The sequence below is a fragment of the Calidris pugnax genome, unplaced genomic scaffold, assembly GCF_001431845.1.
Source record: "Calidris pugnax isolate Ruff unplaced genomic scaffold, ASM143184v1 scaffold41, whole genome shotgun sequence".
Classification (NCBI taxonomy): Eukaryota; Metazoa; Chordata; class Aves; order Charadriiformes; family Scolopacidae; genus Calidris; species Calidris pugnax.
This window is the reverse complement of record NW_015094509.1, coordinates 1235922-1249343: the sequence shown is the minus strand read 5'-3', so window position 1 is coordinate 1249343 and position 13422 is coordinate 1235922. Positions and strand designations below refer to the sequence as shown.

Here is a 13422-nt window from a genome sequence, read left to right as displayed (position 1 = left end):
ACGCAAGCTCGTGTTGGCTGTAATATGTAGAAATTATGGCTGCTATAAATAATAGCATTAGTTGGACAACTGTAAGTGTAAGTCTAAATTCCAGGTAGTCTGAAAGCCAGAAATTTTCACTTAAATGACTTTGCAGGATCACCTTTCCTATTTAGGAACTGGGGTCACTGGAGCACTGAGTTGCATGAATCAAATCTCAGTTCAGGGAGCCTTATGTTTGGGGAATACCTCCCATAAACCAAGAAGTCTGTAAGCAGTCCTTTCATGGAGGATGCTTCTGTGACCACATTCAGTCACAGGAGGCAGTTAAACACAGCTGTGCTCCAGTGAGACAGAGAAATAGAAAGATCTTAAGTTTTCTGCAAAATGTCATTTTGAAAAGACTTCATTTAGTCTGAAGGCATCTGTCTGTACACGTGGCACATGCAAGCAGTAAGAGCAAAAAGGGCATCTATATGTTTTTGTACAGGCATTATACAATTAATATCTTGGGTGTATGTGTGTGTTTTGCATAGAAAATATTAATTTGTTTGCTTAAGTGTACAGAGTACAGTAGTTGAGGTCGCTAAATCTCAGGGATTGGTTTGCCTTAACTTTAAAGGATTTAATCACTTGTTCTAAGAAAAAAATCCTAAGCTCCACACTTTATTTGCTTGCAAAATGATATTTTTTTGTTTAAAAAGATCTGCACTATTATTGATGTCGTACTACCTGTTCTGTCAGGGGTAAATTTTGGTTTTGATTTACTGAGTTGCAGTTGCTGTCGTGCGAAAACACAACATGCCGGGGGATGCGTGGGAACGGGCTGGAGCCTCATGGGCACGCGGTGGTAGAATTATTGAACAGTTTCTAGAAAGTGAAAAGATGGAAAATGAATGGCAGCCAGGGGAAGATGATGGCTACAGTCAGTAGAGTAACAAGCTGTGAATTGAACTGAACCTGAAAAGAAAACTGGTTTGAACAGTCATTTGCATTTTGCTTTCCTTTACGCATTTCCCCTCCTCGTTAAGCTCAGTGCAGAACTAGGCTGGAAAAACTTCAGTTCCACTGTGATCTGAAATAGGACTGAAATGAGATGTTGCCTTGATCCTCTGGTAATAATAGTGGGAAGCCTTTTCAGCTTCTTTGGGAAACATTTTTATTGCTTCCTTAACAGTAGTTTGATGTGCAGAGGAGAAATGGATATAGTTAGAGCACACCCATGTGGCCGTGTAGGGGTTAAAAGCTATTTAAAAGTTGTGTTAATGGGGAGGGGGGGAACGTTTCTAATTGTAGTGAAGTATTTTTGGAATTTGCCCTGTCAGTTAGTAATATTTCACTAATTAAAGCAACCCTTTGTTTAAACCAGGCTGACAACAGCTCATCTGGAGAGTTGGCTGGTGGACAAACCAAGGTATGTTCATTCCTCAGCGATTCAACCCATTTTATATGCCGAGGCTTTTAACTTGTAAGACTGTAATCACATCTGAGAATTCCTTGTGGTTTCTCTGCCACTGAGGGTTGCAGCCTATAAACAATTACACTGCCTTAAAGCCTTGTGTGTAATGAAAATTAACAAATAAAACAAGCATACAGGCGCTAGGCTCCTTATGGCTCCAGGCATCGGGTTTGTTTGAATGGCAAAATTAAGGGATTATAAATTTTTGCCGAAAGAATGTTTAGCAAAAGGCAGTTCTTCTCTCGTTCCCTTTCTCTTGTGTATGCTTTTGCTCAGGAGAACAGGGGATGTTCTGATTGTGGTTTGGTCAATAAGGTTTTATGTGTCCATGGAAAAGTGGGTTCTCTTTTGGAAACTGTACATTTGCTGTAAAGGAGAGGGCAAGGGCTACACCGATATATAGTATCAGGTTGAGCAACAAAGACTGAAAATTTTACAGGTTTTCCTGTCCTGAGCTGCATTATATGAAGAAAGCCACATAATACTAAAAAGCCAACATATACAAATCTTGAATAGCCAAGTGTATTTGCCCGGTGTTGCTGCTTGCTCTCAGTTGCTTGGTTTTGTCAAATGGCTTGTTGCTTGTAAAGAAGCCTACTTTGCCAGATGAAAGAGCCTGAAAAGCAAAACTTGTGATTGTCCTGGCATTTTGAGTGGAACCTGTTGAGTGATGAGTACCTACTGACTGATACTTTTGGCTAGACTGAGACTCTGTAGCTTTCTTTTGAAAGATTACCTCTTCTTGATTAACAGGCCTTCAGAGATACACCTCAAGTCTTGAAAACCCAGCATTTGTGTTTTCTCTTCACAACGTTTATAAAAATAGCAGCCTGCAGATATGCCTTGTCAGCAGGTCTGCGAACAAACGCATCAAGGCAGTGAAGACACTTAAGGAGTTTTATTTGTTTTCAGTAGCAATATTGATACACTGCATGATGTGCACTGAAAAAGACACCAGGACAAGTGGATGTCAGAACCAGGATGAGCCTTTGAAATGAGGGTTCTCTAGTCTCACTTGTAGTTTGTTGTACATTCCCATGAAATGATTTCAGGTTTTGGCAAGTGCACCATGGAACTGTTCCTTCCATAAATTTCTGTGATCTAGAAATTTGTTTTGTTTTAATCATCTGCTCTAGGAATGTTTTCTTCTTTTCTGGAGGGCAGAGGGAGCAGTAGCTATTGTGATAATGAATTAGATCCCCTAAAAGTTCAAGAAAAGACATCTAAGCTACAATAGAGTAAAAATTATGAATGCTTTTAAGGAAACTCTCATTATTCTCTTTTATTAAGGGGGAGAGAGTGGAGTACTTTTCCAGTGTGTTAATATGGAAGTACCCTTGGTGCAATGGAAACTGAAGAGTCCTGATGAAGTGATACTGATGAGATTGGGGAGTATTTGATAAGAAGAGTATGGGTTTGTGGAGTTTCCTAATTGTTAGAAGGAGGACTTTAGGGTTTAAAGTGGATTCTTTGGGCCTTTAAAAAAGATCATGAAAATCAAATTCAACTTAAGTTTTATTGAGTTTTTCTTTACTCACTGTGAGAAGAGATCCTGATTTTAGTGTCAGCGAAGTATATAGGATAGCTATTTTGAAATTTAAAGTAAATGGTTATTTTGAGCTACAAGGAAGGAGCAGATCAATTGAGTTAAGTAACAGTTGTGTTTTATGTAATTGTTTTTCTCAACATAATAGTTTAACTATTTGTCCTTGGGTGAGTGAGCAAGTTAATCAACTACAGAGCAGGCACTGTATAATAACTTTATAAATGTCTATTGTGTTTGATTTCCATTTTCACAAAAGCTTTAGATCTTGTAGTTGAATGTGATCCTTGTGCTTAAGCCATTTTACATTATCCTGGTTCGTTCACACGGCAGAGGAGAGGAATTGAAGTTCCAAGCCTCAGGCCAGTAGCAACAGACTTTTTCCTGGCTGGGTGGGAGCACACAGGGCTTCCAGTTAGTAGCAGCCTGCACTAGTCAGTGACTGGAATTGATGTGATTTGTCAAGATGGCTATTTTCTTGCATTCCTACTAGAGGTTAATGTTTGAATGAGAATAGCTAAACAGAAAGGTGGAGACCATTTGGACTGGCAGGCAAGGGTTGTATCCTGTCTGGAGGCTGTAACTGAAGTAGCTGTGAAAATAGATATAATAACAAGGTGGAGGTGAAAGTAACTTAATTCAATTTTTTTTAGGCATAAAAAATTTGCTGTTGAGCAGAAGTAGGTATATTTATAATGATTAGCTTGCTAAATACACATTGTTTTACTGTACTGTGGTATGCTTTGCTGTTGAGTTTTTCTGATTCTCAGAGCTGCAGGCCGAACATCAGCGTGTATATGAGAACTGAACATGGTATTAATACATCTACTGAGAGTCCCTCTCTCAAATGAAGGCAAAGCTTGAATCTGACATAACAAGGGCTTTCTGTTTCTCTGTGACACAGTGTCACTGCATTTTGTGCTATGCCTGTCTGCCAGAGCCTGAAGAGCCTGTTTTCCATAGTACTGATTTTGGTACCGGAGTGGGAAGGATGATTAGAGCTGGAAGCAGCTGAGGACCAGAAGAGAAGCCCTGTTTTGCTGTTTGCCACAGTGAGCAATCAGCCTAATCTTGACTTCTCCTTAGCATTTTTTAATTTTGGGTGGGGAGCATAGGTGTGGGGTGAAGATGTTCTGGCCACAGATGCTGGTCTGCAGTCCGTTCCCTGCTTAGTGTAACTCCAGCCTTTCAAATACAGGGGCCAGGTAGGCTTCACCCGGTCATTAATGCTGTCTCGTGTCAGTAGGCCCCAAGAGCCTGGGTTGAAATAAAGTAGTTAAATAAGAACGCGTGTGGGGAGAGTAGGAAACTGAGCTGAGGTTGCCATTTTCCCATCCTATTGAATCGCCTTTAATGAGATTATTCTGCAGACTTGGAAAGCATCTTATTTTCTGTGTCTTGAAGATGTAAGATAGTGATGTTACAGAAGGCATATCTTGACTGATGGTAGTAACTTCAGCTGGGATGGAGTTAACTTTCTTGCTGACAGTTGGTGTGGGGCTGTGTTTTGGATTTGGGATGACAGGGATGTTGATAGTGCACAGATGTTTTGGTTGTTGCTAAGCAGTCAAGGCCTTTTCTGCTCCTCATACTGTGCTGCCAGTGAGTAGACTGGGAGTGCAAAAAAAAGTTGGAAGGAGAGACAGCCAGGAGAGCTGACCCCAGCTGGCCAAAGGGCTATTCCATACCATATGACATATATAAAGAAGAAGGAAGGGGAGGACTGTCAAGAAGGAGGGTTGGTGTTTGTCTTCCCAAGTGACCATGATGCATGATGGAGCTCTGTGGAAAGCTGATGGTAAGAAGGAAGGGGAGGACTGTCAAGAAGGAGGGTTGGTGTTTGTCTTCCCAAGTGACCATGATGCATGAGGGAGCTCTGTGGAAAGCTGATGGTTGAACACCTGCCTGTCGATGGGAAGCAGTGAATTAATTCCTTATTTTGCTTTACTTGTGTGCGCAGCTTTTGCTCTACCTATTAAACTGTCTTTATCTCAACCCATGAGGTTTTTTTCTCACTTTTACTCTCCTGGTTCCCTCCCCCATCCCAGCTGAGGGGAGCAAGGTGCATGGTCCTAGCTGCTGGCTGGGCTTAAACCATGACACCCTGTGCGGTGGTTTGCCCTCAGAGGGCATCAAAGAACCCCGTGGCAGCTGCTCTCTCAGACCTGACCCCCTCCCGGCCGCAAGGGGAGAATCGGAAGAAAAAGGCAAAACTCATGGGTTGGGACAAAGGCAGTTTAACAGAACAGCAAAGGGAACAACAGAACAACAACAGTGACACTGAGGGAGGAATATACAAGCAGGATTATGATACCACCACTGGCAGACTGGACCAGGACGCCCCAGCCCACTCGGCTCCCCCGTGGGCAGAATCCTGGGGAGAATTAACCCTGTCCCTGCTGAACCCAGGACATCATCCACCCCTTATTCCATACCATTCCATGCCATGCCCAGATCTTACAGTTTCCAATTAAATTCTATCAGTTTCCCCTGACATACATTTATATATATATACATACCTATGTATCCATACAGATATAGTGTCCTTAGTCTATGGGCCGTCACTCTAAAATGTCCATTGAGTTTATTTAATCCATGACTTTGGGCTCTATCTGTTAGAACAGTCTCTCAGGGCACACAAGATGGTGTGTGTGGGGCTGGACTGTCGCATGCTGTATTTCTGGGGCTTGCAGCTGATGTATCTGGTGCAGCTCATGTCCATGGTCCATAGGTTGAAGATGTCAATCTCAATGAAGCTGCTGGGCGCCAGCTGCTGAGGTCACTTCTGATCCCTTCACCGCTGCATGTCATTCAGTTTTTCATCAGAGTCCATCTGTCATTAGTTTGGGTTATTCTTACTGTAGTACAACCAATAGCAGTTATAGAAATGAGGATGTGCAGTGGCAGTGTTAATTTATCAATTAACATCATGCAGTTGCGTTCATTGGCTCTTCTCACCCAAAATCAGATCCCTGTGTGGTACACATCGAACTTCTGCATCACCCACCGAGTGCACCCAGGTCCTTGAGCAAAGGCAATCACAAGGACGGGTTTGCCTTTGCCTGAGGCAGGACTAACCCAGAGGGTCTTCCCCAACACATTCTTCATGTGCACTACGGGGACTTTATCTCCCTCCACAGTACGTGGAGGTTTTGATTGGGCAGGGCCAGCTCGGTTGGTAGATCCCCTGGTGTTAACTAGCCAGGTAGCCTTTGCTAAATGTGTATCCCAGTGTTTTAAAGTCCCACCACCCCTTGCTCTCGGTGCAGTTTTTAACAGTCCATTGTACCGTTCCATCTTCCCAGAGGCTGGTGCATGATAGGGAATGTGGTAGACCCATTCAATACCATGCTCATGTCTCAATGAGGCTGTTTTGGAAATGAGTCCTGTTGTCGGACTCAGTTCTCTTTGGGGTGCCGGATCCCCTGGTGTTAACTAGCCAGGTAGCCTTTGCTAAATGTGTATCCCAGTGTTTTAAAGTCCCACCACCCCTTGCTCTCGGTGCAGTTTTTATACAGTCCATTGTACCGTTCCATCTTCCCAGAGGCTGGTGCATGATAGGGAATGTGGTAAACCCATTCAATACCATGCTCATGTCTCAATGAGACTGTTTTGGAAATGAGTCCTGTTGTCTGACTCAGTTCTCTCTGGGGTGCCATGTTGCCACAGGACTTGATTTTCAGGGCCCAGGGTGGTGTTCCAGGTGGTGGCGTGGGGCACAGGGTGTGTTTCCAGCCATCCAGTGCTTGCTTCCACCATTGTGAGCACGTGGCGCTTGCCTTGACGAGTTTGTGGGAGTGTGATATAATGGATCTGTCAGGCCTCCCCATATTTATATTTCAGCCATCATCTTCCATACCAAAGAGGCTTTAATCCCTTGGCTTGCTTGATTGCAGCACACATCTCACATTCATGGATGATCTGTGCAACAGTGTCCATGGTCAAATCCACCCCTGGGTCACGAGCCCATCTGTACATGGCGTCTCTTTCTTCATGGCCTGAGGAGTCATGGGCCCATCGAGCTATGAATAGTTCACCCTTATGTTGCCAGTCCAGATCCGCCTCAGCCACTTCAGTCTCAGCAGCCCAACCCACCTGCTGGTTATTCTGATGTTCCTCAGTGGCCCGGCTCTCGGGTACATGGGCATCTACATGACGTACTTTCACAACCAGGTTCTCTACCCGGGCTGCGATATCTTGCCACAGTTCAGCAGCCCAGATAATAAGTTCTGAGAGACAGTGCCTGAGGTATGGGCAGGACAGCGGTGCCGCATAAACCCCCCATCACCACCTGACCGGTGAGGCCATCATATTGTAGTTGATATCCCACAGGACAGCAAAATTATGATTCTTACTTTCACAACCAGGTTCTCTACCCGGGCTGCGATATCTTGCCACAGTTCAGCAGCCCAGATAATAAGTTCTGAGAGACAGTGCCTGAGGTATGGGCAGGACAGCGGTGCCGCATAAACCCCCCATCACCACCTGACCGGTGAGGCCATCATATTGTAGTTGATATCCCACAGGACAGCAAAATTATGATTCTTATCCCTCTCCCAGAGGTGATAAACATCACCACGGGGAGTACGGAGAGCATGTAAGAATTTACATAACACAGCCATGAAAACAAACGAAGTAACATTGTGCCCAGAAATTAATATAATAAATACATATAACACATTCCTTTTAACATGCTCTGGTCAGATCTGTCGTTATCTCAACCCTCCGAGTGTCCCATGGTGGGCACCCAAAGGGGTACAGAATACCCGCATGAACTTAGTGCCACGGTGAGCATTGAGCACAGAAGGCTCAAGCTGTCTACCAAAATATTCTATATGAAATGGCTAAAATTGCTCACTGCGTTAGTATTAATACTATTTCCTCCATTTCTCAGTGACTGATTTACTGTCACGCATCTTAATCCCCCTCAGCTGTTTTTCCTGGTCAGTGCTCTGGCACACAGCTGCTGTTGGCTGTCCTTGGTCTGGCCCGGGTCTCACCTCTTTTGCTTCTCCTTTCCCTTTCTCCACTTGCTTTGGAGATTTTGGTAACTTTCTGGCCTGTTTCCTTTGTGTATATGTTTTGGTGGTGTTTTTTTTTTTTTTTCTTAACATCTGCTTATTTCTTATCACAACAGAAATTGTTAATTAAGAGCTTTTGAGGTAGCTCTTTGGTATTTGGCCTTGTAACTAACTGCATCGGGTCATAGGAGGGTTAGGTTGTACATTGCAACGGTTGTTTGTGCATTTGCTGCTTTTGTAAACAGGTTCATTAGGGACTATCAAGACAGAGGGAGGAAATCTGCATAAAGCATGTACTTCGCTGGATGTTTTTGTGTACCTGCAAGAATTCATCTGTAGTGGGAAGAAATTTGATCAGAGATTCTAGGCAAAGGTGATTTCAAAAAGAAATAAATGTCAACATTTCAAGGGTAGACCTGATGTCTCTGAATTTTTACTTTTGTTATGCCCTTCAAATTTCTTTTTTTCTGTGCACTCAACATAAACTGGGTATATTCAAAAATAGCCTTCCCTGCACCCTCCCCTGTTATTTAAAGACACGTATTCTAATCTTCAGATGTCTAGCTCTGAATATGTGGGAGTTCCTATCTTCGTGTAATAAAAGCAGTGTTGTAGTCTCAGAGATGTCAAGGCTAGTTCATTTAACAAAAAAAGAAAAAAGCCATTGACAAACACTGAGCTTTCATGATGCACACAGTCCTTTGCAGCTTTCAGGCATTTTCCTTTGTACAGTATTTTCCCACACAGAACAAAGTGTTGGTTTGCCAAAGAGATGAGGATTAAAAAGACAAGTTTTCCAGTGTCTGGAGTAATAATTGTCTTAATAGACTTTCCATCTGTCTCCTAAATGCTTTTCCACCAATACAGATTCATGTGCAGTGGAGAAATGAGGGTGTTGAAATGAAAATGCAAAGAACTGATGAAATGGAAAAGTGTGAGAGCTGCTGCTATTCTACATTGTGAGTCAGGAGTGACCACAGGCTCGCCTGTTTGTTCCTGCTGGGAGGAGAGGGGGTCAATCACTGCTCTCTGCAGGCAACTGGTTCCTAGGGATATTGGGATGAAGGAGGGTGGTGAGGATTTTTTCAGTGGTGCCCAGGGACAGGACAAGAGGATATGGGCACAAACATGAATATAAGAAGTTCCACCTAAACATGAGGAAGAACTTCATTCCTGTGAGGGTGGCAGAGCCCTGGCAGAGGCTGCCCAGGGAGGTGGTGGAGTCTCCTTCTCTGGAGACATTCAAACCCCGCCTGGACACGTTCCTGTGGGACCTGCTCTGGGTGGAGCTACTCTGGCAGGGGGTTGGACTAGATGATCTCCAGAGGTCCCTTCCAACGCTGTGTCATTCCGTGATTTGGCTTTCTCTAGCAGGTGTGCTGCTCTGCCTGCATCCTGCTGGAAGGAATGTAGAGTAGGGGCATGCATTCAGACCCCCTTGGGTGCCGTTTTTCTTTAGTGGGTGTCACCCACCTCCAGGCAGACCTGGACCTGTTGTTTTCTGGACTGAAATCTCAGCCAGGTCGTGATGGGAACGACTTGAAACTGTCTGGCAAAACAGCAAATATGAAAAAGTTCCTGTATGTTGTTTAAATTTTGAGGTGGTCAACCTCAAGCTTTAAAGTGGGGAGAGAGGTTTATCTGATGATCAGTCTTTTCCAAACACTGGCTATATAATCTGTGCGTGCCATGGAAATGACCTTTCAAACAAAGCTGATTATTGCTTTGTCTCAAGAATTTTAAACTTTGAGACAAGCACATGCAGCTCATGATCTAGACGAAGGATGTCCTCCAAGGTGAACTGTCTGGCTTTTAACTTTTTAGTTTTCAGCTTTTTAGAGCTGTAAATGAGAGAACTATGGTGGAAAACTTTGTATGTGAGAGCCAGTACAATTTTTTCTTTCAGCTCATGAGCAACGCATTTTTTTCTGGCAACTGGATTTAGAAGCAACTGTACCTGGAAATCTAGGTCTGGAGACCCAAGTGCAAGGCTGTGTGAGTTGAACAGGCTGTGGAGCAATTATTTCCCTCTCAGTTGTTAACTTGAAGCTTTGAAACGTTATGTCTCAGGTCCCAGCACGTATAAATGCATATGGTAGGAGGAGGGCATGTCCGGAAAGGGATGACCAAGATGGAACAGCTGCTTTTTTCGAAAGAGACGGAAAAGACTGGGACTCTTCATTTTTGAAAATATAAAGTTTATAGGGAGAATATGATCAAGGTTTTTACAAAAACATAAAGATGGTGGGTAGGTTGAACTAGGCAGAACTAGTCATGCAGTCCCACAGCACAGAAACGAGCAAGTGTGACACTGGTGGGGGTTCACTTTAAAATGAACAAATGAAATCTATGTATATGTGCTAGGTCACTGCAGAAGTAACCTCCGAATCTGAGCGAAGCAGACAGAAATGCCTTATTTCAGTCCCTGTAAAAATCCTTGGGGTTCACTTTAAAATGAACAAATGAAATCTATGTATATGTGCTAGGTCACTGCAGAAGTAACCTCCGAATCTGAGCGAAGCAGACAGAAATGCCTTATTTCAGTCCCTGTAAAAATCCTTGGGTGGTTTTGTTTTTTTTTTTTTTGGTTTTTTTTTTTTTTGCCACTGGACTGTATGCTTGTCATGCAGTGTGGGCTCTGCAAAACTTACATGTTCACTGGTGGTAGTTATGTATGTACTTGTGTGATATGTTGAGTTAATGCCATTTTGCTAAAATACTGTGCTACTTTTGAAGCAGTAGTTATGTTTTCCAAGAAATTATTCTCATATGGAAGAGCTGCAGAGTATCTCGCATATTACAGTGTTTGCTATTTCTGGAAAATTCTTCCTTGTATATTCATCTTGTCCTTGTGTGAGTGAGACTTTTGACATAATCACTTTTTATAGTTACCAAAAATTTGTAGTCAGCCCTGTTATTCTAAAAGCCGTTTTAGAGGGTAGGTGGATAGCAACCCGTTATTTGGTCTGTGTGCACAGCAGGCATTCTTATTTTTCTGGAAATGAAACCTGCAGCAAACATGGAAAACTGGTTCAGGAGTAGGAAAGTTAAAAATGCTGTTTACTGTGGGGAGGGAAGAGAAAAGTTCTAAACTATTCTGTGTTACCAAATTTTTTTGTGTTCTGGGCAGCCCTGTCTCATCAGTACTCGCTTCAGGAGTACTAGTTATGGGGCAGTGCAGGTAACCTGATGGGCTTTTATACTCTGATTTCCCCATGGAAGCTCTAAGTAACTGTACAGAAATCATGGGACTTTTTCTGTGCAGACTTTGTACAAGAGATGGGAGGAGAGGAAGTAGAGAGGTGACAGAAATAACCGATGAGTAACCTTAACAGATTGGGCTGAAATGGGGTGAGGTGTCTGGCATTCCCCTCAGCTAGCTGGGCTGTTTTTTCCTTAGTCATGTGATGTATTTTTGGAGCAATCTTCCAGAAATAGATATATGGCTTAGTTTTGGAAACGTTTTTTAACTGTGGCTTGGCATTTTCATGAAAATTGCTTTCAGTCATCCATTATTCGAACTTTCTATTGGACGTCCCCCGTGGGCATTTCCCTAGTCCATAAAAGGTGGTGAAACACCTACTCTGCTAATACACTGCACCTTCTCCCTCCCGTGTATTTAAAATAATAGTCATGAGCATTCTATCAGGCAGTGGATTTAAAGCTATCTTGGAGAGCAGAAGAATGCACAAATTGAGTCGCAGGAAGTTGCAATTTTGGTTGGTAAGTTATTTAGAGAGAAGATAGGGAAGAGGGGTCATATTTGCATGACCATGGAGGGGAAGTGAAGACAACGTATCTTTGCTTTATATGATTTTACTGCTGTGCTGAGAGGGGTTTTACAGGCCATGTAAAATTTGTCAGGACTAGAGTCTGACACAGGGAGAGCTCATGGGGCTTTGCATGTATGTTTATAATTTTCTCTTACCTGGAATATATGACATGCATTGTTGCATGTTTTGGAGATGGAGAAATAATGTACAAACAGGTTTTGGCTTTTTTTTCCCCTACACATAGAGTAACATCTGGAATTAATGATTTTATTTAGAAAGTCTTATTATTTTTGTTGAGATATGTATTTTCCTCATAATTTAGTCACTGCCTGCATGACTTTGGAGGGAACCAATTCTGTAGAAGTAATAAATAATTGACTAAGTTTGATTTATTTTTTTTTTTTGAGCATGTATGTATGGGAATATAGTTATATATTTTTCTTGAAAATTATATGAACAGGTTTAATTTTATAATATTTGTTTGATTCTTTGATGAAAGAACTAAGCCCTGTAACTATCTTTTTAAAGAAGGATCCATTGCAGTTTCTATGTTGGAAACATGGAGTTGAAATAAACAAACGATGCTTGGTTCTGTTTTTCCTTGAATAATTAACTGTTAGGATGTGGTATGGTATTTGGGAATAACATTGTGAATCACTCTTCCATAGGTGTAATGAACCAGTGTTGAGTTTCTGCCAGGGAGGAACTGCTGTATCAGTGTTCCCAAAGCCCAAGTTCTGTATCTTGAGCGCTTTAGCCTGTCTTGGCTTAATTGAAATCTGGAGAGTGTTGTTTGTGTAAACTGCTTTTCTCCTCAAAATGTTATATATTGCAAAAGTCTTTGACAGAGTTGCTGTGAATTTTTTATCTGCTGATGATCAGCATGGTGGTACGTAATGAAAATGCTCAGAGATGAGTACTGTTTGAAATTCAGCATAGGTGAGAATGCCCGTGTAGATCTTTAGAGAGTCTGCTGTGTTATATTGAGGTGAGTCTAGGATAAACTTTCAGCTTTGTTAGATTCCTGTGTGTCTTAGAGAGCGGAGCACGGCCAAATGTATTTCCTTGTGTGGTAAACAGAAGAGTTTCATAATGCTAGCAATGGAGACCAGCCATAATTACAGCCTCTTCAGGAAAAAAACCAAAACATCAGTCTGTAACCTGTGGTTCTGCACTATTTTCTTCTAGGTTTTGCTCCTGACTTGCATGTAGTATAGTATAGATTCCAGTTTTGAGACTTGTGGAAGTAGCTTTGCTTGCCATGGGTGCTTTGGTTTTTTTTTTTTCTTTCTCTTTTCTTTCTCTTTTCTTTTTCTTTCTTTTCTTTTTTCTCTTTATCCTTCCTCTCTTTCTTTTTTCTTTTTTCTTTTTTCTTTTTTCTTTTTTTCTTTTTTCTTTTTTCTTTTTTCTTTTTTCTTTTTTCTTTTTTCTTTTTTCTTTTTTCTTTTTTCTTTTTTCTTTTTTTCTTTTTCTCTCTTCTCTCTTCTTTTTTCTCTCTTCTTTTTTCTCTTCTTTTTTCTTTTTTCTCTCTTCTTTTTTCTTTTTTCTCTCTTCTTTTTTCTTTTTTCTCTCTTCTTTTTTTCTCTCTTCTCTCTTCTTTTCTCTTTCTACCCTTTCCCCCCCTCTTTCCTCCCTCTTTCCCCCTTT

The 13422-nt window shown here is 42.0% G+C and overlaps 1 protein-coding gene across 4 annotated transcripts in view; it reads left to right on the top strand.

Annotated features, from left to right (window-relative positions):
- Window positions 1–13422, top strand: part of TNS3 (tensin 3) — a 251867-nt gene that overhangs the window by 51157 nt on the left and 187288 nt on the right. The window contains exon 2 of one of the 4 annotated variants that reach the window (XM_014965348.1): window positions 1349–1393. The exons of the other annotated variants lie outside the window; for them this stretch is intronic. Coding sequence (XP_014820834.1) covers window positions 1349–1393 — 45 coding nt within the window. The remainder of the gene's footprint in view (window positions 1–1348; window positions 1394–13422) is intronic. 4 annotated transcript variants of the gene reach the window in all.